Consider the following 26,593-nt stretch of genomic DNA (forward strand, 5'->3'; position numbering starts at 1 on the left):
TGGAACCAGCTCTCCACACACACCCCTCTCCTAGAACTTGCAGAGAAATGAAGAAGGCACAGATGCAGCCTGAGATTATGTGGGAAAGACCCTGGAGAGGAGGATTCCTAGTTGATGCTGAGAAAGCAAGGGGCCTTTGGTCCTCTCGACTGCCGTGTGGGAGCAAGACCTACTGGGAAGAGTTGGTGAAATCGCTAGGCCTACGCTGTTTTCGGTTTCTTGAATAAAGAGTTGACTTCACTGAGACCATGTTTTTCTTTGACTTTGGCTCCTGACAATTAAAATAATAATCTCCCATCAGCCCCAGCCAATATGGACAGGGAGGGTGGGAGCAGTTGTGCTAAAACACCTGAAAGATTACAAGTTTCCCATTTCTGTTTTTGTTTTTTTTAAAATAATTTTTATTAACAGGCCAATCACATCACATTAATTCCAAATCACAATAATTCCAAATTACGCAGCCAAGTTTTTAAAATTTTTGTTGGGGGTACCCATGCTTCGAGCTCCGAAAGGGATCTGATCATTTCTCTTGCTGCTGCTTTAATTACACAGTTCTGTCAAAATAATATTCACAGTTCTGTTCAATCTTCTCTTTGTTGTTTTCCTCATCTTCTTGTTGTTATCATATATTCCTTTCTTTGTGATCTCTGATAATCTCCACAAGCGGGTTGAAGACAAACGTTGTTATATTCTGTGTGGATTTTACACTCATCCAAGAGCCATAAAAGTAGACAGACGCCATTTCAACACCTCTGTACAAAACATTCCGACAGTCTGTCCTGATCTCCCCAGGCCCGCCTCAAGTTTCCCATTTCTGGGGGGGAACCGCTCCTTCCCCAGTGGCTGGGAATACCAGAGGCTGGGAACCATAGAGTGGGGTTGCACTCATGACCTGCTTGCAGACTTTCAATTGAGGCATCAGGCTGGCCACTGAGAACAGGCTGCCGGACTAAATAGGCCTTTGGCCTGATTCAGCAGGGATCATCTCAGTGTTCCTACGTCTCTGTACTTCATAAGCTGCTTTTTGGAAGGCAAGGAAAGGCGTTTGCTTGTTAAGCTATACTCATCTTCCTCTGACATTACGTTTTTGCTCTAACTCCGCAACTGCTTTCCACCGCCTCTCGAAAAAGCGTTTGAGATTGTTGAGCCTTTGCAGTGATCGTAGCTCTCTACACTCACAAAACATTTCAAATAGGCATGCCTAATTGGGCCCCAGTGCAAAGTGTTGTGCAACCATTTTCCTGGGAATCCGCCTATCCAGTAGGTTTCTTAGGCTTTTGCACAAAATCTAGGAGATGTAGACCAAGGGATGCCTGAGTACAGTAAAGCCTTCTATGGCAAAATGACTCGGGGCTGAAGTACTTTTTAGGATGGCGAAAAGCCTGCCATGTAGCTGTGATGGGATTTATTAGCAGTCCTATTGAAGCTGGCTCATTTCATGCCACTCTTTAGGGAAGGTTTAAAAAAATATGCCTTTCAGCTGCAGGGCTAAGCATGCAGGATTTGCAAGTGAGTGCCACTGAAATCATAGAATTGTGAAAGGAACCCCAAGGGTGTTATCGACTGGTTGGATGCCGAGGAACCAGCTGGGGAACCCCCAAGCGTAGAAGGCTCAGAGTCTGGGGACTGGTGGTGGGATGTTAATGAGTTGTCAGAGGGAGAAGACAGGGAGGAGGTAGTGTCAGAAGCTGAAGAGCTAACAGGGTTTAGTGAGATGGGAGAGTCTGTGGCAGAGAGGAGTTCAGGTGCAGAAATGGAAGCGGAAGCAGGAAAGGAGGGAGACAAGAGGCAGAGATGAGTCTGGCTGGTGAGGAAGCCAAGTTGCCTCCCCCTCCTGCTGTGACAAGCTCCCCTCTTCCCTGGTCTCCCGGAACCAAGAGAGGCATGAAGTGGGAAGAGCAAAGGCAGGCATGCCTGCAGAGTCTCAGATTGCTTGGGGAAATGTTTAAATGAGGAGGGGAACCATGTGCACTACTCCTTTGAGGAAAAAGTGGTGTGTAAAATAAACACTGTAGGCATATCTGATTTTTTATACCTGTGAATGATTGCTGTGGCACATACTGCAGAAAGTAAGGCATGTTTATTTGAAATCGGGGTCAGTAGAAACATGATCTTTCATCCAAACGCTCTCAACACTTTTCCTATTCCTGTGAACAGACAAAGAATTAGGCTTTCTTCACTAGCTGCTGGTTTTGGTTTTGGTTTTGGTTTTGAAAGAAAGGCAATGAAGGGCTTTCCCCCTGGGATGTCATGCCCACTGCTGATCTAGAACATGTGCGAGAGCAGGGAAAGACTTCCTAACTGTTAATGTAAGTAGCAGGTATTGTCAAGAGAGAAGACTAGGCTGCAAAACTTTTACTCCTGAAGCCCTGGCTTTCTATATGCGGGGAGGTCTTTCTAAGGAGGGTAGAATTCAGACATGCAAATTGCTGCCACCTGCAGTCCTGAAGTGGCTGAGTCCAATGAATTGTTTTACCTGCCGGATTCTGCAGATTGTGTAAGGAGGCATTCCCAGGGGAATTGTGTGGAGGAAGAACCTGGAAAATTCACGCAGCTTTGCTCTAGTGTGGTGGGGCGGCTATGGTCCTGTAGTATCTCATTGCCCAGTATCTCAATTCACCTGCATCTTTTCTTGCGAGGGAGAGCATATAATTTGGAAGTGCCCATCTTCAGGGGTAGGAATGGTTCCCATACTCCCTGCGCCAGCAGTCCCTGCCACGGCGGGACCCCCTTCCATCCCGGCTTGGTAAATCCTGTGGGCCCTGGTTTCTTGAACGGCAGGGCTTGCTTCAGGGAAGCAGAAGCCGCAGGTTTCAATGGGCTCTGGTGTCCGGCTGCCGCTGGATCCGCTCCCCACGCTCCCCGCTTCCATTAGACACTCTGAAAAATAAGCCCATGTGCATTAAAGTGGGAGTCTTCCCAGAAGCTGCCAGTGTTGTGTGGCAGGCAGTATCAGGTAAGAAGCATGGAGACACGAGTTCAAATCTCACCTCAGCCATGAAAATCACTGCATGAGGTTTGGGCCTTTATTTATCCAGGCCAAGTGTTCTTACTTTCCAGGGACAGTCCCAGATTTACAGAAGCCATCCCGGTTTCTGGTTATATCCCGGAATGTTCCACTTTTCCTTAGGACGTCCCTATTTTGCATATTGGAGGTAATGGGTGCCTATTTTCATTGGAGAAATTTTTGGGGGGTATGTAGTTCTGCCAAGAAGTTAACTAACTATACAACCTTTAGAAGACATCTGAAGGCAGCCCTGTACAAGGAAGGTTTATTTTAATGTTTAATGTTTTATTATGTTTTTATATATGTTGGAAGATGTCCAGAGTGGCTGGAGCTACCCTGTCAGATGGGTGGGGTATTGATGATGATGATGATGATGATGATGATGTTATTAAATAGGACATCCCTATTTTCATTGGAGAAATGTTGGAGGGCATGTTTATCCATTATATTTAAAATCCATCCACAAGGCAATCAAGCTGGGCATTTGCTGAGGCCTCCACACCAAAAGAGGCACAACAGAGTGGAATGGATGGCACAATGCACAAAGGGTATCTGAGGAGGCTGGGAAAGGCGTGAGAGAATTATTGGGTTGCTGTGAGGTTTGGGGGGCAGAATAGAATCTTGCTCAGTCCTGAGCATAAGAGGCAGAACAGTGTGCGCTAAACAATACCTTTCAGTGCTTGGGGTACATCTATTGGTTTTATGGCAGTTTTAACTGCTACGCATGCCCTCCCAAATGTCCCTATTTTCCTGGGACAGGCCAGGAATTCCAAAAGCTTCTGATTTGATCCTGAAATGCCCCTATTTCCCCCACCAATCTCTTTCCAGCCTGGGAGAGCCCTTGCCCCTTCACAGAACTACTCCACAGGGAAGCAAGAATGAATGTCAAAGCCTAACCCTGTAGAGTACACACTAGTGTAACTTTTTTTTTAGCTGCACAGCTGGAACCTGTAATAAAATGATGTAGCATGAAGGCTTTTGGGGGGGGGTCCTTCCCTTTCTTGCGCTGCTGCAAACCAGTACGTTTCCGAGCACAATTAAAAGTGTTGGTGCTGACCTTTAAAGCCCTAAACGGCCTCGGTCCAGTATATCTGAAGGAGCGTCTCCACCCCCATCGTTCTGCCCGGACACTGAGGTCCAGCTCCGAGGGCCTTCTGGCGGTTCCCTCACTGCGAGAGGCCAAGTTACAGGGAACCAGGCAGAGGGCCTTCTTGGTAGTGGCACCCGCCCTGTGGAACGCCCTCCCATCAGATGTCAAAGCGATAAACAACTACCTGACATTCAGAAGACATCTGAAGGCAGCCCTGTTCAGGGAAGTTTTTAATATGTGACATTTTAGTGTATTTTTTATCTTTGTTGGAAGCCGCCCAGAGTGGCTGGGGAAACCCAGCCAGATGGGCGGGGTACAAATAATAAATTATTATTATTATTATTATTATTATTATTATTATTATTATTATTAACCAGGGGGGTTCCACTATTCCCCAAACTCCCTCTTGTGCATGAGCAATGCTGTTTTGACTAATAAATAATGGCACCCCCAGCCTGAGCATTAGGTGGAATGGTACTTTCCTCTGTTTTTCTCCTTTCTCTCCCCATCACTGTAATTTTAAAAAGTAAGAAAATAATATTGGAGGGGAGATAAAGGGGTGGTTGTTGCGGCGACCTGTGGCATCGCCTACTTGTGGAATCTTTCCTTCCAGTTGAAGACCGGTGTGTCAGACTGGGATCTGGGAGACCAGGGTTCAAGTCCCCACGCAGCCACGAAGCTCACCGGCTGACCTTGGGCCAGTCATTATCTCTCGAAACTAACCTACCCCACAATCTTGCGGGAATATGATTGGCAAGGGACAGGGGGAGATTGAACCATGAACGCTCTCTTGGAGCTCCTTGGAGGAAAAACAGGCTGTGAATGCAGTAAATAGCAATGCCATAGATAAAAGACAAATGCATTGGGGGGGAAAGGCCTCTATGAGGCTGAAAATGTAAACAAGAAGAGGCAATGGCTTGGTGCTAGGGCTGCCAAGCCTTCAGGCCTCACCCAAAGTCTCAAGGTTTGCCTGGCTCCCTCCAGGTGGCATGTGGAGGGGTGGCATCAGAGTGCATTTAATTATGGTACTGGAGGAGACTCTTGAGAGTCCCATGGACTGCAAGAAGATCAAACCTATCCATTCTTAAGGAAATCAGCCCTGAGTTCTCACTGGAAGGACAGATCATGAAGCTGAGGCTCCAATACTTTGGCCACCTCATGAGAAGAGAAGACTCCCTGGAAAAGACCCTGATGTTGGGAAAGATGGAGGGCACAAGGAGAAGGGGACGACAGAGGACAAGATGGTTGGACAGTGTTCTTGAAGCTACTAACATGAGTTTGACCAAACTGCGGGAGGCAGTGGAAGACAGGAGTGCCTGGCATGCTCTGGTCCATGGCATCACAAAGAGTCGGACATGACTAAACGACTAAACAACAACAACAACAATTAAGAAGACTGTGTATGCATATTGCAAGCTTCTGCCCAGCGGGAACCGACTGAATCATAGCACAGAAAGCCCTCCCAATTAACCTCCATCTCCAAGGTTCACCGATGTCACACCACCGGAGGCTGCTTCTAGATCTCAGGTTTGTGCTCTGAAATCTCAGGGTCTGGGATGCTCCTGGCCTGGCAACCCTACACAAGGCAAGCCACCATTGAGTGAGGAATCCAGCAGCCTACGAAGCCTGAATTTTGCTTTGAGAAAGGTTCCAAGTCCTGGTGGCAAAGACCCACTTGAACATTGTAGACCAGGGAGGTCTGAGGAGATGGGGTGTGGGCTAGGGAGGATTTTTGGTGGTGAGTGTGTGCTTTGGAGATGGGAGTGTGGGGCTTCCATTATCTTCATAGTTTCCTGCAAAGTCCCCCTGGCCTAGCAGAAGCAGGAAACAAGCAAGCATGTTTTTAAGTGGGTTAAATAATTTATACAGTTTTTCTTGGCAAGGAGAGTGCGTGTGCGTGTGTGTGTGTGTGTGTGTGTGTGTGTGTGTGTTTTAGGGCTGTCCTCTATTGAAAGAGATTTGTTTGATTTCTCATAGGCACTTGATCACTTAAACTAGTGAAATACAGAAATCCACATATGGGTAAACAATTATAAAAGGGGTGGGTGGGAGAGAACCAAATTATTATTTATTGGGTGGGGGGGTGTTAGTGCCTGCCAGAACAGATGAAAGCATTCTCTGTCCAGTGTATGTCACTTTTTTTTGCAAATATTTAATGTTTCAAAAAATTAAATTAATGCCAGCTTTTCTATTAATCAAATAGATTAATTTACTGTGGGTTACATCCTTAGACCAGGACAGTTTACTGTGGCATAAACACAACCTTTGATAAAGCAGAATGCTGAGGTCTGAAAGTAGACTGTGCTTCTTTAGACTTCAGTGGGGAATCGTAGTTTTTAACATTCTTCAGACAAACCTCACTGCAGTTAAGAGTTCTAACTCAGCCAACTTTACGCTCTGCTTTTCCACTTGCAGGGAAAGTTTAAAAAAAATAAAATAGGAGGAGCATATGCCAATGTGATCGCCACACCTACTTATCTAAAGCGTACAGTCCTCCCCACTACCTGATTCATTTTATTTTATATTGACAAAGTAATAATCATAAATAAATAAGAATAAAAATGTGCACCCCACCACTGAGACCATTCCATTGTAACTATCCAACCTCCCAAAACTTCAACACCTCTTGCAACGGTTTAACCCCTTTCCATTTTAACAGTACAAATTCTACAAAAGCCCTCCATATCTCCTCAAAATCATTTCTCCTGCATAGTCCACCATCTTACCTTAATGGCACATGTTAATTTATCGTTAATAGCTATATCCCACATCTCTATACTATTCTTCCATTTTATATTCTGCTGCCCCTTCCACTTCCTAACTATAATAACTCGTGCAGCTGTCAATAAATTTGTGAGCCAGTCCTTCATCACCTCCCACCACCTGATTCTGATGCATCTGTAGATCTAACCCGATTCTATGCTGGACAATGTAGATTCTGCATTTGGGGTAGGTTGAGAAATCTGAACTCAAATGATAGAAAGCATTTACCTTTGGGGCTGTCATTTCCTTTCCGGCAAGCGATGGTACCGGCTTGGCAGATCGCCGCATCCACCCATTTCCTAAAGTGAACCCAAGTCAACAGCAAGGAGAAGAGCAGAGTACACAGACAGATGCCCAAGACCATGTAGATGACCATCCGCTGGTCACACGCACTGTCCATCTTGCACTGGACACCCTGGAGAGCAGCCACTGCTGGCAAGGTAGGTGCAGCATCCTCTGAAAGTCAATGGAGGGGCATCAAGGTCAACAGCTGCTCATCTAGCAGGAATCCTCCATGGAGCTTTGGTGAACATCCTGTGCACAGTGCCTAACGCAGGGATCAGGAACCTTTACCAGCCCAATGGCCACATTCTGTTCTGGGAAACCTTCCGAGAGCCACGGGCCAGTGGTGGACAGGGCCAGAGGCAAAAGCTAAATCTTACTTTGTACACACACATTACACTATTCCCCCCCACCTCGAATCTGCCTGGTGTGTTGGCACATCCGCCGTACACGCTATACCTTTAAAGAATTCTGCGCACTGTAGTTTCCCCCTCACAGAGTTACAATTCCCAGTAACCCTTAACAAACTACAGTGCCCAGAATTCTTTGAGGGGAAGGATGTGCCTCAAATGTGCTTTAAAGGCATAGCGTACACTGGATCTTAGCAGCAGCATAGAATTCTGTCCTTTATCCCCCAACGTTTTGGTTTATACAGGCATGCTCCGACACAGAAGCTCTGTAACCTAATTCTGGAGTGTTGCGTCTGGGCGGGGCGGGAAGGAGTTGAGCTGTATTTACACTCTGAGAGGGAACGCTCTCTCTATATGCCTGGAGGTATCATCTGGGGCTGAGAATCCAGTGAGGAAAACCCTACTTTCCAGCTCTAATGTGGCCCATTCATCCCAGGCACTTACTTTTGCAAAAAGGGTTGCATTCCCTGGGGTGCTGCCCACAGATACTAACACAACTGAAGCACTGCCTCAGGAGCCGATCGTAGTAGAAGCCCTCATGTTTGCTGCAGTCCATGGAACCTGAGGAGAAGGAGACAAAACAGGATTTGCATCCATTGTATTAAATAAATAACGAGCGAGATGCTCCAGTCACGAGTCAGCATTTTCTCCGGTCCAATCTTGGGCCCGCCTGCAGTTCATTGGCTACCAGCTCATGTTGCCATGGGAACAGCAGCATCCTTGAGGCTGGCGAAAGCTGGAAGAGGGATTGCTCTCCTCTCGCCACTTAACTGCTGGAGCATCTGGCTTGCCAGCCGGTTCACCTTATTCCTTGAAGCTTTTTGCACCTATTGCCGGCTGTTAAATCAGCCTGCATCCACCAAGCATGGCTGACGCACCCTTCAGATGTTGCATAGCGCTTGTTGTCAGAAATAAGTGGTGATAAATAGGGATCGTGATTATTTTTATGGGCTTCATAAATTAGCTCATTATAATATTTTGTTTTGACGGGGATGGGGGAGTCTGTGGCACTCCCAATGCGGTTAGACTCCAGCTGCTGTCAACCCCAGCCTTCGTGGTCAGGGATGATAATAGTTGTAGTTCAAAATACACGGGGAGTTGCAGATTCAACATCCCTCTTCGTAAATGAGCTCCGTAACCCATGCCAATTCCAATTAGGGTTGCAGTTATATTCAATTAGCCATTAGACCGATTGATTAAAACCTTTTCAAACAAAGAAAATATGCTTCTTGCTCTGGAAATTATTATTGAATTGCATTTATAGCCCACCTTTCCTTCAAGGGGGGGTGCGTGGTTCTTCACCGCCTCCTTGAATCTTACAACAACCCTGTGAGGCTGGTTAGGCTGGTTAGTGACTGACCCAAGGTCGATGTCATGGACTGGCTGGGCACTGGGGAGTAGTGGGAGCTACCAGCTGGGGAACCCCCAAGAGACAAAGGCTCAGATCCCAGAGATTGGTGGTGGGACGACAATGAGTGGTCACAGGGAGAAGAAGAAGAAGACTGGGAGGAGGAGATATTGGAAACTGAAGAGGTAACAGGGCTTAGTGAGCTGGGGGAGCCTGTGGCAGAGCAAAGTCCAGAAGCAGAAGCTGACTCAGGAGAGTAAGCCAAGAGTCAGAGATGAATCAGGCTGGTGAAGAGTTATGGGTGTCTCCCGCTCCTGCTGCAACAAGCTCCCTTTGGGAAGTATGTTGACCAAGGCTGAGTACCAGTGGGAACATCTGGTGGACTCTGGAAGAGGACTCTGATGAAAACACTCCCTCTCCAACCCTAGAGCTTCTTTCCTACTTGGTGGAGCTCCCTATTTGAAGGGCTGTCCAGTCCGAGTCTGGCCAAAAGATAAATACTAGAGTTGTCAAATCAGGAGCATCCCAAACCCTGAGGTTTCACATCCCAAACCTCTGAGCTAGGGTGGCCCCTGGTGATGTCACAGGATGGGCCCTGGAGATGGAAGTTAATGGTGGGGCACTTCCCCACCTCCAAGTATGCTACAGTTTGTAGCTGGCTCCTGCTGGGCTTTGTAAGCTTGCAAGCTGCAAGTAAGTCTTCTTAATAATATGTATTATTATTAAAGGGACTTTTGTCTACCTGGAGATTCACCTCCATCTGACATCTACAGGGGGCCAGGCACACCTGGAGACTTCAGGTCAGACTGGAGGTCTGGCAACACCAATAAATACCCTTTAGAAAGGAGGGCAAGAGGGCCCTTGCAGCTTCCCATCAAAGGTTAGTAGCACCTGAACAGCAGGTTGTGCAAAACACAAAGCTCACCTGGCCGCCCTTTTCTCCAGGACAGATAAATGCAATCTTAAATCATAGTCACTAATTTTGCATTTAAGCTTACAAATTAACATATTAAATTTTTGTGCAAATTTTATGCAAAAGAACATCCTATTTTTTTTCTCTCTTTTTTTTACAAAAAAAAATTATACCACCATTTTTCCAGGAAAGCGAGCCAGGAGCCGGGAGAGATTATGTTTCTCTGGGACCATCAAGGGCTATTTCTGAGCTGCCATTGCAAGGGGAATGCAGCAACTGATGTCAGCTGATCTGATTCCAGGATCTGGGAGCAGCATGGTTGAAAAGAGGCACGCAAATATTGCAACTTAAAAAAAAAATAAAACAGCACATGTTCCCAGGACACTCACTGCAGGCATCGGCACATCCTTGAAATGGGCGCGGGTGACATGTGACATTGCAGGCTACGCACTTTTGCAAGAGCTCGTCCAAGAACTCATCCTTTGCACACGGCATGGCAACCCAGGAAGACTGTGGAAATAGAGAGGGGTAGAGTGAAAATCTCACTGAAGGGGCAATGGCGCCAGGCTCACTCTCTGCAAAAGAGGACCACAAAGAAGGGTACCAGGGGTGGGTTTGTCTTAGCCCACAATCTCACCATACAGTGGTACCTCGGGTTAAGTACTTAATTCGTTCCGGAGGTCCGTTCTTAACCTGAAACTGTTCTTAGCCTGAAGTACCACTTTAGCTAATGGGGCCTCCTGCTGCAGCCACACGATTTCTGTTCTCATCCTGAAGCAAAGTTCTTAACCCGGAGGTAATATTTCTGGATTAGCAGAGTCTATAACCTGAAGCATATGTAACCCGAGGTACCACTGTACATTTAAAGCAGCATCATATCACTTTAAACAGTCATAGCTTCCCCCCAAATAATTCTGGGGTTGTGGCTTGTTAAGGGTGCCAAGAGTCGTTACGAAACTCTTCTCTCCCTCCTCAGAGCTACAATTGCCAAAGTAGATTAACAATCAACCCCTCTTCACAGGGAACTCTGAGAACTGTAGCTCTAGGGAGGGGAACAGGGGCCTTGTAAAATGTCTCAGAACCCTTAATGAACTACTGATCCCAGAATTCCTTGGGGGAAGCCATGGCTGTTTAAAGTGGCGTGGTACTGCTATAAAGGCATGTCATGAATGTGGCCTTAGTTCTCTCTTCTTCTTTTTTTCAATCTCAAGTTTCAATCTCCAGCATCCTTTTCTCACAGTGGCCAACATAGGAGCTAACTCCTAGGGGCTGAGGTCCCTTTGCTTCCTTGCCCATAACCATAGCTGTCAACTTTTCCCTTTTCTTGCGAGGAATCCTATTCGGAATAAGGGAATTTCCCTTAAAAAAAGGGGAAAGTTGACAGCTATGCCATGAACTATCTGAGGGGCCTTGGACCCCCAAAATTGATGGGCACTGGCATTCAAATGCTGTGTGTGTGTACGTGTGTGCGTGTCTTGTGGTTGATCATGTGGTGACGGGCTTAACCGGGCCCCCCAACATTTTGTTCAAGTTGGCACCCCTGCTGGCCAGCCACATGCCCATGGTTAGCCTAAAAGCAGGACCTGAACTTCTCCCCCCCCCCAGCTGTTTCCAGTCACTGGCATTCAGAAGCATCCTCCCAAGCAGCTCTTGATACTATTCATGGGTTTGCCTAAGCCTGTTTCAAATCCATCCAACTTGGTGACCCGTCACTGCTTCTTTCGGGAGCAAATTCCGTAGTTTAACTCTGTGGTTTGTGAAGAAGGAATCATTGCAGAGTTGGAAGGGAGCCTGAGGGTTATCCAGCCCAACTCCATGCAATGCAGGAATTTCTGTTGTCTGTCCTGCGTCTTCCAACATTCTGCTTCTTTGGGTCCCCAAAGTTCTAGCATTTCTAGGGAGAATAACTTCTTCTCTGTGCTATGTATAATTTTATGCACTTCTATCATGCCCAAAATGCTATAATCTCTCCTCACAGGGGAGTCGCTTCATCCCCCTTGATAATTTGGGTTGTCCTTCTCTGAACCTTTGGGGGAGGTAAAGGTAAAGGGACCCCTGATCATTAGGTCCAGTCATGAACAACTCTGGGGTTGCAGCACTCATCTCGCTTTACTGGCCAAGGGAGCCGACGTTTGTCTGCAGACAGTTTTTCTGGGTCATGTGGCCGGCATGACTAAGCTGCTTCTGGCCAAACCAGAGCAGTGCACAGAAACGCCGTTTACCTTTCCGCCGGAGCGGTAGCTATTTATCTACTTGCACTTTGATGTGCTTTTGAACTGCTAGGTTGGCAGGAGCAGGGACCGAGCAACAGGAGCTCACCCCGTTGCAGGGATTCGAACCGCCAACCTTCCAACTGGCAAGCCCTAGGCTCAGTGGTTTGGACCACAACGCCACCCGCATCCCAAGGCTCCAAACCGGAGGTGGAGCCTAGAGCCAATGACAGGCAGAACCAATGAATTCCCCATCATCATCCTTGCTTATTTCTAGAAGAGGCAATGTTGAAACTTAGCTGACTTAGTTTATATTGAAGAATGGAAACCCTTTTTGGAATACCTGTGAAAGAACTGTAGTCAAATGAATTTTGAAAGGGGTTGAATTATGAGCAGCGGATTAAGAATGGCAATAAGTGTAACAGAGGAAATATGTTATTAGATATAGTTTGACATAAAATGCAGCAGATTGTGGGTGGAAACAAAAACACAACAGTAAGGTAAGGGTGGGAAGCCACCCTGCTTATTTTGAAATAGAAATGTATACTGAATTTGAAGTTAATGTGTTTTAAGTTTTCAAAATGGAATAAAACATATTAGAAATGGAGGGAGAGACTTAGCTGATACGACGATCCTCTGGAGTGGTTGCAAGTAAGAGGATTGACTGAGGCTGGTGGGGCAGTGCCCCCCCCATCTGCCCTAATGGTCAAACCACCCCTGAATGCTGGACAATACATTGAGGCCAGTGAAAAAGGATTGTGGCAAAGGAAAGTGATACCTTTTTTTAACCTAATTTCCCAAGGAGAGTCTTTGGACCCCATTCTAGTTGTTTGCCCTACATGTACCTTTGGAAAACCAAAAATTTATACAAGACGCAGCAATGGTTATATTTTCTCTCTTTCGAACAGTTGAGCCTGCATCAGATGGCTCTCCGAGCTCATTCTCCTGTGGTGCTTTCATTGAAAAACTGGCACTGTTAACTGTCTCTGCACTGTGACAATTTCAGCTTCAATACGCCCTCCTGTGGTCGGATCTAGTTGTTGCCATGGCAGGGCAATGCTTTCTTCTGTGGCAAATGCCAGAATGTGATTAAGGATGTGTAGCTCTGGCTATTTCCATTCTGTGCACCCCCCCCCCCCCGCAATATACATTTAAAGCAGCAGCATATCACCTTAAGGCAGGGTTGCCATATTTCAAGAAGAGGCTAATATCTATCTGATATTATCAGATGGAGAAGCCATGTGATGCAGGCTCTGACAACCTCGAAAGTTGTTGAGCTTTATTTAGGAACACCCCAAAATTATTGAGCTTTTTTTTAGACTAACCCCAAAGTTGTTGAGCTCTTTTAAACAAAAACGCCAAAAAACCTGCAATTTTTCGATTAACTTGCCTAAGATCCAGGACAATGTGTCACCTTCCCTCCCGGACGTCAATTCCACCTTTGAAAGCCCGGACGTATGGCAGTCCTGTTTAAATAGTCAGTAGATATTTGGCATTCCTTTTCGTGGAAACAACCCTGCAGGTAGAAAACAAACACAGAAGCAGGGTGAGATCCAGCCTCCTTCTGGAAGGGCAACGTGTAAGGAGCCGTGACTTTTCAGAAGTTTGAACCGTCTATTTGCCAATCTCTCATGAGAAAGAGGCCTGGTGTGCCTGTCAGTGATTTTTCAGCACCAAATACTTTGTTTTTATCTTCTCAGACCTTTTAGCATCTCTAACATCTTTTAACACAATTGATGTCTCCCCCCCCCCCCCCCGGAATTACAGAATTAGGACAATTCTACCAGTTTTAGGTTTTAGCATATGTTTTGTTACGCTATATCTATCTATCTATCTATCTATCTATCTATCTATCTATCTGGTTGGCTGCCAAGGTTTGATTTGTTAAATAAATTGGAGTTCTTGTTATTAAAAACTCTGTTAGAGTTTGTAATCTCTATTTGAGTTTGTAATCCTTGTCAGAATACATACTTTTGAATGGATTAGTTTTTATTACAACTGACTATTAATTTGCGAGTAGGAACCACTCCCACTATTGAAACTTACATTGGCCTGAGTTCTTGGTGTGCTTTTTTCAAGGTTTGATTTGTGTCTGCCTATATATGTTGGCTTTTATGAGTGAATTTTATTATTTGCTATAGCTGGGTTGGTTTCTAAACTAGATGGCATGCTATTTAAATTTGTCTATTTCACTCGGTAAGCTGCCTAGAGAATATTATTATTATTATTATTATTATTATTATTATTATTATTATTATTTTGGCAACTCATGAAGGAATAAACATGGAGAGGCTTTCAGAAATGGCATTTCCCAACACCAATGGCTGTTGCTGTCCATTGGAACTGATGGGGCAGAAGGCAGGGAGGTCAAAAGGAGGGGCAGCCAGAGCCAATGACAGGCAGGGCCTAGTAAATCTAGATTCATCCCCTCTCTACCTCTCAGCTGAGTTATGCAAGGGCAATGCTGAGTTTGAGAAGGAGGAACAAACTGATAGACAGTACAAACACACCCTAAGAAGGCACCCTCCAACACTCCTCCAATGAAAATAGGGACTTCCTATTCCATAATAATAATAAGTAATGATAATGATAATAATTTTACTATTTATACCCCACCTATCTGACTGGGTTGCCCAAGACACTCTGGGCTGCTTCCAACATATATAAAAACATAATAAAATATGAAACATTGACAAAACTTCCCTATACAGGGCTGCCTTCAGATAAGTTGCGGCTCAGATAACTCCACACCCTCCAGTATTTCTCTGATGAAAATAGGGACATCCTAAGGAAAAGTGGGATGCCATGGGATCAAATCAGAAATTGGGACAGCTTCTGTAAATCCAGGACTGTTCCTGGAAAATAGGGACCCTTAGAGGGTCTGGGGGAGGTGGGTACTGGGTGAGGCCAGACTGAGGTTGCCCTATTTATCCTAATGGACCAGCCTCCACAGCAGCCTAAAGTGAGCCAGTCTACCTCAGGATTCAATCTCCTCACGCTTCCTTGCAGGTGTGGCCCTCCAGAGATTGCTGGACTACAATTCCCACCAGCCCCTGCAAGCATGGCCGATGGCCAGGGATGATGGGAGTTGTAGTTCAAGCAACATCTTGAAAGGCCAATGGTTCCCCACTAACGGTTCTCTTGCCTGTTTTCCACCAGGCTTTATAGATGCTGGCTCTTTTTTCTTTTAAGTTTTGCGCTGACAGAGCCCATACAGTGAAGCAGGCCGAGGTGACGGACGGGGTGGGACACAAGTTGAATTTTCCACCTCAGGTGGACAGCTGGGCTGTCTCTAAGTTTTGGTACTGACTTTCACAATGGCGTGGCTGTTTTCAAGCTGCGTTCTGGTGAACTCTGGGGTTCCTCAACGGAAACTGTAGTAACAGTGCTCTGGCTTCCCTGAAAGCCAGGCAGCCTGCCATTGTCCATCTCCACATGCAATGCAGCCCCAAAGAGCGGTATTGACTGCATTCGTGGTCACACTCCAACAGGCCTAGTCAGGGAATGGAGAGTGAACCCTTAAAATATGCTCTCCCTACCCACCACCACGATCATAGCTGTCAACTTTCCCTTTTCTTGCGAGGAATCCTATTCGGAATAAGGGAATTTCCCTTTTAAAAAAGGGAAACATTGACAGCTATGACCACAACCCTTTGTACTGCACAAGGGGTTCCTGGGATTCCCCAGCAAACAAGCCAGAAAGTTCCCATAAGGTGGCAGTTTGGAAAGCTACTGGTTTAGTGACCTGGGCCATTTCCCCACAGTACATTTAAAGCACTCTCATGTCATTTCAACAGTCAAAGCTTTCCCCCCAAAAGAATCCTGGGAACCATAGCTGCCAACTTACAGATTTGAAAATAAGGGACCAGCAGCCTTGAAAATAAGGGATCAGCAGCCAAAATAAGGGATTTTGCTTAGCTTATGCACGTCGGGGCTGCCGTCGTCCTGGCGCGAGGAGTTCCATCGGCCCTTCCCCACCCGAGAGAGAGGGAGGGAGGAAGAGAGACTCTCGCCCGCGAGCCCAGCATGAGGCGGTTGCGGCGCCCTTCTGCGTCTCTCCCCATCCCCTCCTCTTCCTCCTCCCTCAGGCTGCCTCCTCAGCCGCCTCCGGCTTCCCCTGGCAGCACGGCGGAAGTCTCGCAAGAGAGGGACTGCCTGCCCGCCCGCCGCCACCCGTCTCCTCACGACACGCCCCTGAGGGGGAAAAGGGAGAGACAGAGACGCAGCAGCTCATGTGCGCTCTCTCGCGCGGCGGAGGACCCCGAGCCGCTGCTTCCCTTCCGAGCCGGGCGAGCATGAAACCCGGGAAATTTAAGGGACATCATCAATCCGGGACAGCAGTGGGACACAGCGCTGGGATAAGGGAGTTTCCCGCCAAATAAGGGACGGTTGACAGCTATGCTGGGAACTGTTGCTAAGGCTGCCGAGAGTTGTTAGGAGACCCCTCTTCCCCTCACAGATTCCCAGAGTTCCCTGGGAAGCAGGATGGGCTGCTAAACCACTCTGATAACTTGTAGCTCTGTGAGGGGAATAGGAGACTCCTAACAACTCTCTCTCAACCCTAAATAAACTACAGTTCCCATCATTCTTTCGGTGTGGGAAGCCATGGCTTTTAAAGTGATATATGAATGCTTCAGAAGTTAATGGCGTGCATGTGACCTTAGCGTGCTTCCACACGGCAGCTGTTGCAGACTTGGTACGACTCATGCATGCAGGGTTTTTGAAATGTCCGCACCCTGTTGGTGTCACTCCATACTTCTTCCTCCATGTAAAGTGGTGTTGCTGTTTCCATGTTGTTTGGTTTATTACTTATTATTACAGGGCATTGCAAGGATGGTGTGCATCCATGAACAGCACCGAGTCCATAATGCAGAAGTGCCCTAAGGCTCTCTTGGAGAGCAGTGGGGAACCTCTGGCCTTCCAGAAGTTACTGAACTACAAATCCTATCAGTCCTAGCGAGCATGGGCAATGGCGAGGGATGATGGGAGCTGTAGTTCAGAACATCTGGAGAGCCAAACACACAGCTGCTCCATTACGTGGATTTATTTTTCACTGTTGGAAGAGACGGCCTATGCATTTTAGGCTCCATCTGCACTATGCATTTAAAGCAGTATCAGACCACATCATGGCTTCCCCTGAAGAATTCTAGGAACTGTATCTTGTTAAGAGTGCTAACAGTTCTCAGAATCCCCTTGGAAGAGGACCTGGTGTTTAAATCTCTCTGGGAATTGTAGCTCTGTGAGGGAAATTGGGGTCTGCTAACATCTCACAGCACCCTTAACAAACCACAGTTCCCTAGATTATTTGGGTGCAGCCATGACTGTTGAAAGCAGTATGATACCACTTTAAATGTATAGTGTAGATGTGGCCTTTAAAACTTAATAAATCTAAACATTATCTGTTCAACACTGATACTTTATTCAGGAGGCATATTGAATAAGAATAATCTTATTATTTATACCCTGCCCATCTGGCTGGGTTTCCCCAGCCATTCTGGGTGGCTTCCAGCACATGTAAAAACACAATAAAAATTAAAACATTTAGCACTTCCAATAGTAATAATAATTTTACATACCGTATTTTTTGCTCTATAAGACTCACTTTTTCCCTCCTAAAAAGAAAAGGAAAATGTGTGTGCGTCTTATGGAGCGAATGCAGGCTGCGCAGCTACCCCAGAAGCCAGAACAGCAAGAGGGATTGGTGCTTTCACTGTGCAGTGATCCCTCTTGCTGTTCTGGCTTCTGAGATTCAGAATATTTTTTTCTTGTTTTCCACCTCCAAAAACTAGGTGCGTCTTGTGGTCTGGTGCGTCTTATAGAGCGAAAAATACGATAGCCTCCATTTGAAGCAGGGATGGGATGTTGCAGGACTCCAACTCCCATCATCACACTGGCCATGACCATGGTGGCTGAGGCTGATGGGAGCTGGAGTCCAACACCCTCAGGAGGACCCCTGTCTCAGTGCCATTTCACAACCAGGCCTTGTCATACGTGCGGAAAGAACACAGCTCTGCTTGTCTCTTTGCTAAGACTGCATAACTATTGCATGTGCCAGGGTCGGGCGGAATCCCAGGTTTGTAAGGTTTGTAAAAGGGGGGGGGGAATTGTCACAAGAGAGCAACTCTTTGAGGTTTGCACGAGGCTGCTGTCATCTTGAATACAACATGGTTGGCTGCCTGGAGATCACTTTGTGCTGTTTTTTCTTTTTCTTTTTGGGGACAGAAAGCTCTCAACAAGTCACTCTCAGAATTACCGTATTTTTTGCTCTATAAGACTCACTTTTTCCCTCCTAAAAAGTAAGGGGAAATGTGTGTGCGTCTTATGGAGCGAATACAGGCTGCGCAGCTATTGCAGAAGCCAGAACAGCAAGAGGGATTGCTGCTTTCACTGCGCAGCGATCCCTCTTGCTGTTCTGGCTTCTGAGATTCAGAATTTTTCCCCCCCTTGTTTTCCTCCTCCAAAAACTAGGTGCGTCTTGTGGTCTGGTGCGTCTTATAGAGCGAAAAATACGGTAGGTCTGACTGAAACCAAAAGCTGTGTAGCTGGGTTCTTTCTGACTCGCCAGGCTTGTTTGTATTCTGTATGTTAAGGCGTGCTAACTATCCTGACTCTCTGTGGCTGCTGAGGTTATTAAGGGCTTGGAATTTCCACAGCTCATGTGAATTTTAGAGTCGGGAGACCCAAAAGGATTTCCCCTGCCAATTTTCATTTCCTTACGTCACAGCTTGCGATAGCTATGCCTGCAGCGTGCTCTGGGTTTTCTCAACCAATATGGATTGGGCCCAGAGTAGGGATGGATGGACCCATCTGTTCCAGTTTTATCATATTTTTCCAGTTTTAAATTGAGTTTTCCCCAATTCTACACCATTTCATGATCCCAACCCCCCCAAAAAGCTTATGAAAATTCACCAGCATTTTAGTGTGAATTTCTTATAATATACACGTCTGTATGCAATTATGCAGATTTTTGGAAAATACTTGTCCTTAATAGAATGCATTTTTCTTTGCTGTTTTCAGTAATATATGCATTTTTAAATGCACGATTTACCCTATCAATTGCATTTTTGTACAAATTATTTGGCTAGAGAACTACGCTGCAAAATTTGGAGAAGAGCAGGTTTCGAAGGGTGGTTGTTCTTCCGTTTGCATATTGTTTCGGTAGGTGTGAATTAAGTAGCTTTGCCTATAAATGTGAACTGAATAAAAACTCTCCCCCTGTCTAGGAGGAAAGGATAAGCAAATGGACCACAACGAATGGTCAGGAAGAGGCTGGCCCATTCCTAGAGGGGGCAGATCCACTGAGGGCCTTTTGCCCAAGTCCTCCAAGCTTGTAGCACTTGTTCTGCCATCACCAAAGGCCCAGGAAAGTTGCCTTATACTCTCTCAGAGCATTGATACCTCCATCTCAATGTTTCCCAAACTTGGGTCTCCTGCTGTTTTTGGACTACAATTCCCATCATCCCTAGCTAGCAGGACCAGTGGTCAGGGATGATGGGAATTGTAGTTAAAAAAAACAGCTGGAGACCTAAGTTTAGGAAACACTGCTCTAGCTTAACAATGTCAACAATGACTGGCAAAAGTTCTCCAGAGTTTCTTGCAGGGAGTTTCTCCCAGCCCTACCAGGAGATGCCTCTTACGTGGAGATACCACTGGCATACCCGCCAAGTGCCTTGGAAAAAATGGGACATCTATTTTTTTGCCTGGGATAATGGGCGCCATTTTGGGTGCTGTGCCCTCACACACTCTTCTTGTGCTTCGCTCTTGCCCCCCAAAAGTGCTTTTGGGGGGCGAGAGCAAGGCGTGGGTCACGTGACACACCCGGGAGTGCATCCTGGAAGACGTGTGTCTGTTTTGGGTTCCCAAAATTTGGGACGATATGCATTGGGGATTGAACCTAGCTGCTCTACCACTGAGCTATGCCTGTTCCCCTGCTGATCCTGAACTAAATTTGTGATACAGGTCTCAGCACTGGTTGCAGATATTGTAAGACCCCCTTGGACAAAGCACCCTTTGCGGGACCCCCTCCTTCTTCCTTATTACTCCAACAACCTGATTTCTAGCAAGGCAGATGGCCGCTACATAAGTCGCCATCGCTCTTCTTTCTCACCACTGCTTTTTCCTGGGCCGGAGTGAGAGGCTGGTGAACGAGCCAGCAGGTTTCGGCGTATACCGGGAGAGCAGGTCCAGGGGTCTTTCGGCAGTGGGCCCCCTAACTGTGGTAGGGCCCCCTCAGCAAATGCCCAACCTTGCAAAACTTTGTCGCCAGCCCTGATATAGAAAAAGCCATGCTTGGTGAAATTCTCATTCCTAGATAGTTCTCAGGGGTCCCAGAGTTGTGTCCAGGCCTGGGCCTAGCAACTAGGGCAAGCTGGTCCATTAGGACGAATGAGTCACTGACCCGCCAATCTCAGCCAACCCCACTCATCTGCCTTCCTACTCCTATTCATCATCCAGTCTTGGCCATGCCTCCTTACCAGACCCTCGCGACCACGTAGGAAAAGAAAGGGACTTGTGTTTACTTACACTTCCCCACCTTCCTGGTCTGCTCAGAGGTTCTCCCAGCTGTAGGTCATCTCCCCTTTGAGCCCTGAGCCCAGTCACTCTGGTCCTTGACAGAGAGATTTATTATTAGTGCTTGATTTGATTAGCCTCTCTGCTGTTTGTTTCCGGGGGGTTTTCCCTCGCATTCTTTTGATGCAAATGAACCCCACAATGAATCTCTTGAAATGGTAGGAGGCCCTTTTTCACAGCTGTCCCAAGGGGATAGAGAAACTCCTTGTCACACCTTTTTTCTGAAGAGAGAGGATACAGCTTATTTTGTAAATACCCAGGGATGTAAGTTGCCAGTTTGAATCCTGCCAGGGGTCGTGGACCTGTAAGAAGGGGCAGATTCTTCCAAATATGGCTCTCCCAGCCCCCAATTGCTATACACGTACTATTCCCAATTTAGTGTCTTTTTAATCTGAGAGATTGATCACTGTTTTCCAATACTAACTGTTGGTTCAGGTTTTTTTCACTGTCACATTGGGCTTAAAGCTGGGGAGATGGACTAAGGGTGGGATGGAAATTAATTTTGTCTGCATTTTAATGAGAAACAGCATCATTCATACTTTACAAATTTGCACTAGGCAACCTGAAACACAGTTCACACTCCTCTGAATTTTGCAAAGCCATTCTCCAACTCAACAAAGTTTACAAAAAAGCATAGAACAGGGGGAATGTACATAAAAGGAATATATGGGGGGGGCATACACAAATTCATTACATTGGGGGGGGATTGCTTGCAGAAGTGTGTATATTAGTCAAAACTGATGGTTTTTTTTTAATTCTCATGCAAATTCATCAACATTTGAGCAAAAATTTCTCCTAATAAAATACATTTCCCCTAACAGACACATTTTTGCAAAACACTTTTTTCCTAATATTTATATCTTCCCTAATGCAATGCATTATTGCATTGTTACTAATATATGCATTTTTATGCACAATTTATTTCAGTCCATGCATTTTTGTACACGCTACTTGACCAGAGAACTGCACTACAAAATTCAGAGGAGTGCAAATGTCAAAGGATGGCTGCACTTTGGTTCTCTTCTGTTGCTTTGGAAAGCGCAAATAAGTTTGCCTTTAAATGCGAACTGTACTGAAATTCTCTCTTGTCTCTCATTCCCCACCAACTTTCTTCAGAGGCATGCTTCCTCCGAGCACAGAAGTTGCAGCTTATAGCCATTATGACTAGTAGCCATTTTTAGCCTCATCCTCTTTTGTTGGCGGCCATCTCCGCAAGTCATGGAAGCAGATTCTACTGTTTTATAACTATGGTTCAAACAGGGATACAAAGAGCCTTCAGCAATGTGTATCAGTGGAAGGGGCGACACTTGCGAATTATCTTTCCCAGTGCCTTTTTTCCTTTAAAAAATGTTTAGGGCTACTTCCATTTTCCTACTCATATTGAAATACTGCCCCTCAATGAGGCCAAACTTAGATTCACAAAATGTTTAGGGGTATGCGTACCCCTGCGTCCCCCCATAAAAAAAGCACTGGTCTTTCCTATGAGCACGGGGGTTCTGCAGCAAGCACATCCGTTTTTCACTTCTGGGAGGGTACTTCTTCCTTGCACATTCTGGTTTTCTGCTTCGGCTGCTTCTGAGATTTAGGTCACCTCAATGACACGCATTGGGCGGCCGAGCGTCCAGAAGACATGAAACCAAACACCCATCTTTCTGTTCCGCCTTGTACTGCTGCTTGTTGTGACATGAATAATTAAGGCCTTCTGCCGCCCGCCCTGCCCTGAAAGGTGTTTCATAGGAAATATCCCTTAGCATCTTTGATTTCATGTGAGAAGCATCAGCAAGCGAGAGGGAGAACTTCGGTGCAAAGCAGCAGCAGCCTTGCTCTACGATTCAGCGGGGCAGCTGTTGACTACGCAGTGTTTTTTTGGCGAGCGTGGGAAGGGAGAAGCATCCTCTTAGGCTGCGAAACTGTTATCTGCGGGGGTGCCCCAGATTTCTTTTCTTCATTTTAGCTTTGCACAGAGCCACTCAAAGCCTAGTTTACCTACATAGCACAATGGTGGGGCAGAGGGCCAAAATGCAGAATGGACTGTACCACTTCAGACAGTTGTTAGGGAATGGCTTTTTTGAAAGTTCTCCTTTGTCAAAAAAAACTCCTTGCAAACAGAAAACCAGCATAGCAGGGAAAGAACTGGGGCTGGAGCCTTTCTCCTTGATGTGCTAGCCTTCTACTTGTGGGGATTTATTAACTTTATTTTACACAGGGGCATGTACAACTGAAGTCCACCACAGTCATTTTACCACGTCATTCCTATCTCATTCTTTCACCTGTGTAGACCAGGTCTTATCCCTAAGCAGGGAGGAAGAGGAGAGAGTTTCCTCACTGGAAAATCCTTTTTCTTTCCAGTCTTAGTACAGCCACAACCCACAGTTCAACCTGCAACTTCCCATTTTCTAATCCCATGCAAAGATAAGAACTAAGGCTTCCTGCCTCTTCAAATATCCATTAATTTGTTTAACTGGGGGGGGGGGGGAGCAGGTTACACAATTTCACATAGTTTATGTTCATTCCATAACATTTTTAGCCGAATCTGAATACTTGGTTTTTGTTTGTTTATGAAGTGTTTTCAAATCACTTTGGATTATGTGGGTGCTATGTTGTGTCACCCAGTTAAAGGAATCTTAGCCAACTAATTGTGTGACGTTTACTTCGTTTTAATTAAATTTATTTGCATATGAATAAAAATAAGAGTCATGAGGAAAGTTGTGCCTCATCCTAGAGAGATTGGCAACACGAGAAACAGGCCCTTTCTGTGGTGGCTCCCCGACTGTGGAATGCTCTCCCCAGAGAGGCTCACCTGGTACCATCACTACATGTCTTTAGGCGCCAGGCAAAAACATTCCTCTTTACCCAGGGCTTTAGCCATTTAAGAAATCTATGGCCTGCTAAAGCTGGGGGGACCAGGAGGCTGTTATTATGATCATTTTATTAGTATGCTATCTGTTATTGTGCTTTTTATTATAGATGTTCCATGAAATGTGCTCTTAATGTTGTGGATCACTCTGGGATCTTTTGATGATGTGCAGTATATAAATACCATTCCCACTGTGTGGGGTGAGAGCTGTGGTCATTCAAGGAGCACTCTCTGCATGCCCAGAGGCGGCCTCTTTATTACGTCTTCACCTATAATCCTCCCCCCCATTCGCTTTCCTCACAGGGGTGGTTCCAGATTTCTCCTCAGGTTCCGAGCTCCGGCCCTGGAACCGGGTTCTGGTGCCTCACCTCCAGCCGGTGTGACACCTCAGCTTGCAAATAAGCCCTGTTCACTCAGCACTTTTGGCAGTCACCGAGGAGGAAGAAAACCACGATGCAACACTGCATCATGGGAATCGGTTCGCAGGCGCCAAAGCGCTTCTGTCAGCCATGAAGGCCCGAGGCCTCCGCAGGAGAGAGAAGACCTAGCAGTTTTCTGACTCAACCGAGGAAGGCAACCAACCGTGTCAGGGAAGCCAGTGCTCTATAAATTGTCAACTGAAACCCCAGAGCATTGAGGCAGCCCCCCCAGAGGGGATGGAAACTCCTGCGGCTGAAATTCACCCAGTCAAGCAGGCAGCAGAGAAAAAAGCCAGTCAGAAATATGATGTGATTCCGGCTTCCAAAGCCACTTACAAGAAGTGGGCCTCGTTCCTGCTTACAGGGCAGAGCGGGAAAACCTAGAGAAAAAGCCGTTTTGCAAAGAACTGCTTGTTTGTTATCATATGTGCCAACTGCTTGGGGCAGCCCATTTTCTGTCTCTGGGAAACAAGGAGGACAAACTAGCTGCGATGTTCGTCATGTTGTTTGTGTCGCTATTTCCCCCCTTGCTTTTTAAAATTTTATTTTACAAAAAGATGCTGCGCTGTAGAGTACTCCAAGCAGGACCATGTTGGTGAGGAGGGGAGGGTTAAGTCACCCCTCCGTGACATGTCCCAGTCTGGCTTGACCCTCTCCCTACACACCAGCAGTGCAATATGCCAAATTTAGTTTGGCTCTCATACAGTGGACGCTCAGGTTGTGAACGTGATCTGTGCAGGATGCAAGTTCGCAACCCGCAGCGTTCACAACCCGCAGTGGCACATCTGTACATGCACAGGTTGCGATTTGGTGCTTTTGGGCATGTGCAAAGCGCGATTTAGCGCTTCTGCACATGCGCGACTGCCGAAACCCGGAAGTAACCCGTTCTGATACTTCTGGGTTTCGGCGGTCCGTAACCTGAAAAAACGCAACCTGAAGCATCTGTAACCCGAAATATGACTGAATTGCCCTTACTGTCTTCTCTGGAAGGGGGAATTTCAGACCTGAGGGCCAAATGTGAACCCCCTGGCCTTTCTATTTGGTCCTATGGATTTCCCCCAGCTGTGCCTGTTTACCAGGCCTGCTTCCCACTTCCACAGAGTGGTTTTTGTTGTGGTTGTAGTTCTGGTGGGAGTGTGTCCTTGCACTCTGGTCATGCCTCTTGCTTGCGTAGACGCAGGACGGAGAGGGGTGTGTGTAGTGTCTACAGAAACTGGCCCAGAGGTGAGATTTGCAGTCACCGTTCCATCCATTTTGGCCCAACTGTTTTGTTAATTTGTTCCAACTACACTACACACAAGAATACATGTTTGAGGAGTGAATTGCGTTTGGCTGCAATCTTCATTGGAACCGGTAGGATTTACTTCTGAGTAGACATGTTTTGGTATCGCACAGTTAGTCTCAAACACACGTAGAGGATAGTTCCATTGTGGCACTTTAAAAACTAGCAGGTGTCAGGGCCAGAGTCAGACACACGAAAGAAGCAGAGCTCCCTTGTCAGTGAAGTTAACTCTTTATTCAAAGAAATGGCATACTGTACAAGACCTTACTTGGAAAATCAATACAACCCAGGTGGTTAGGAAAGCCCAACAGAGACTCCATCTCCTCAGAGTATTGTGAAAGAACGATGTCAATCAACATTTGATTATCTCCTTCTACCGGTCCACAATAGAAAGTGTCCTTTCATACTGCATCACGGTGTGGTACGCTGGTTTGACATCATCTGACAGGAAGTGCCTACAGAGGGTGGTGAATACAGCACAAGATATTATGGGCTGTCCTGTGAATCCGCTGGATGAAATAGCGGAAGAACATTGCCTCAGGAGCGTGAGGAAAATTCTCAGGGATGATTCACACCCTGGCCGGCACTTTCTGGATCTCCTGCCCTCGGTCAGAAGATAAAGAAGCATGATTAGTCGCACCAACAGGGTAAAGAACAGCTTCTATCCATGGGCCGTTAGGCTGCTGAATGAAACGATAACAACAGGGCAACTGACTTTCGGGTTTGGTGGGTGTGCGTCAGTAAACGAGGGGAATTAAGACTAAGAGAGCTGAGTGGGGGGTGCTTGTGTAATCTCACTGTATACAAGTTGTACAAGAGACAATAAAGTATTTCAATTTCAATACAGCTCAGCAACCCTTCCCAGCAGCTCCTGCCCCTATGGACTGAAGTTCTCTGCCCCCCACCCTCCCTAACACTCCTCTCCCAGATGTTTCCTAAGCAGTCTCATGTTGCATCTGCGCACCTCTGGTCTGCTCTCATTACTCTGCACTTTCTTGGAGACGGGGCTGGAGCTTGTCGCAGCAGGAGAGGGAGACTCCCTGGATTCCCCAGCTGCCACTTGACCCCCCCCCCCGCTTCAGCCTCAAAGTCTGAACTGCTCTCTGTCTTCCTGCTCACTAAGCCCTGTTGCCCCTTCAGCATCCCTGTTGCCCCTTCAGCATCCCCTGACCTCTCCTTAGTGTCCCACCACCAATCCCTGAGCTATGAGCCTTCCTCCTCTAGGGTTTCCCTTGGGGGTTCCCTAGCTGGTGCCTCCCACAACTCCTCTTCATCCAGCCAGTTCCTGACAGCAGGTGTATTGAGACATTTATGCTGTCATATGCCTGCTCTAATAACTGTGATCTCTCTGCTCCATGCCCTCCCCGCACTTTTCAATGCTACTGATTATCTGCAGGGCCAAACTACAAATGGTTGACTGACCACCAGTGCGATCCTGAAC

General features: G+C 46.6%; 1 protein-coding gene across 2 annotated transcripts; it reads right to left on the bottom strand.

Moving 5' to 3' along the window:
- Positions 1 to 383: 383 nt before the first annotated feature.
- TNFRSF13B (TNF receptor superfamily member 13B) lies at positions 384 to 20,624 on the bottom strand. 2 transcript variants are annotated; one of them, XM_080981284.1, is made up of 6 exons: positions 20,547 to 20,622; positions 13,414 to 13,539; positions 10,203 to 10,323; positions 7,997 to 8,113; positions 7,089 to 7,316; positions 384 to 2,880 (listed from the first exon to the last, which is right to left on the bottom strand). In XM_080981284.1, the coding sequence occupies exons 3-6, from the start codon at positions 10,306 to 10,308 to the stop codon at positions 2,612 to 2,614; spliced, it is 720 nt and encodes a 239-aa protein (XP_080837410.1). In that variant the 5' UTR covers positions 10,309 to 10,323; positions 13,414 to 13,539; positions 20,547 to 20,622; the 3' UTR covers positions 384 to 2,611. The 2 variants fall into 2 exon arrangements, with proteins under 2 accessions (XP_080837410.1, XP_080837411.1); XM_080981285.1 differs by lacking the exon at positions 13,414 to 13,539 and having other exon boundaries at positions 20,547 to 20,624.
- Between the last annotated feature and the right edge of the window lie 5,969 nt (positions 20,625 to 26,593).

Source organism: Podarcis pityusensis (assembly GCF_964106645.2).
Source record: "Podarcis pityusensis genome assembly, chromosome: 14".
Taxonomy (NCBI): Eukaryota; Metazoa; Chordata; class Lepidosauria; order Squamata; family Lacertidae; genus Podarcis; species Podarcis pityusensis.

What these genes read in the sequence shown, in the direction of transcription:
- TNFRSF13B (XM_080981285.1), bottom strand. Translation starts at nt 10,308, where the DNA reads ATGCCGTGTGCAAAGGATGAGTTCTTGGACGAGCTCTTGCAAAAGTGC. An exon ending in ATGCAACCCTTTTTGCAAAA is followed by an intron (nt 7,317 to 7,996) that starts GTAAGTGCCTGG and finishes ATTGACTTTCAG; the next exon opens with AGGATGCTGCACCTACCTTG. An exon ending in AGGAAATGACAGCCCCAAAG is followed by an intron (nt 2,881 to 7,088) that starts GTAAATGCTTTC and finishes CTTATTTTTCAG; the next exon opens with AGTGTCTAATGGAAGCGGGG.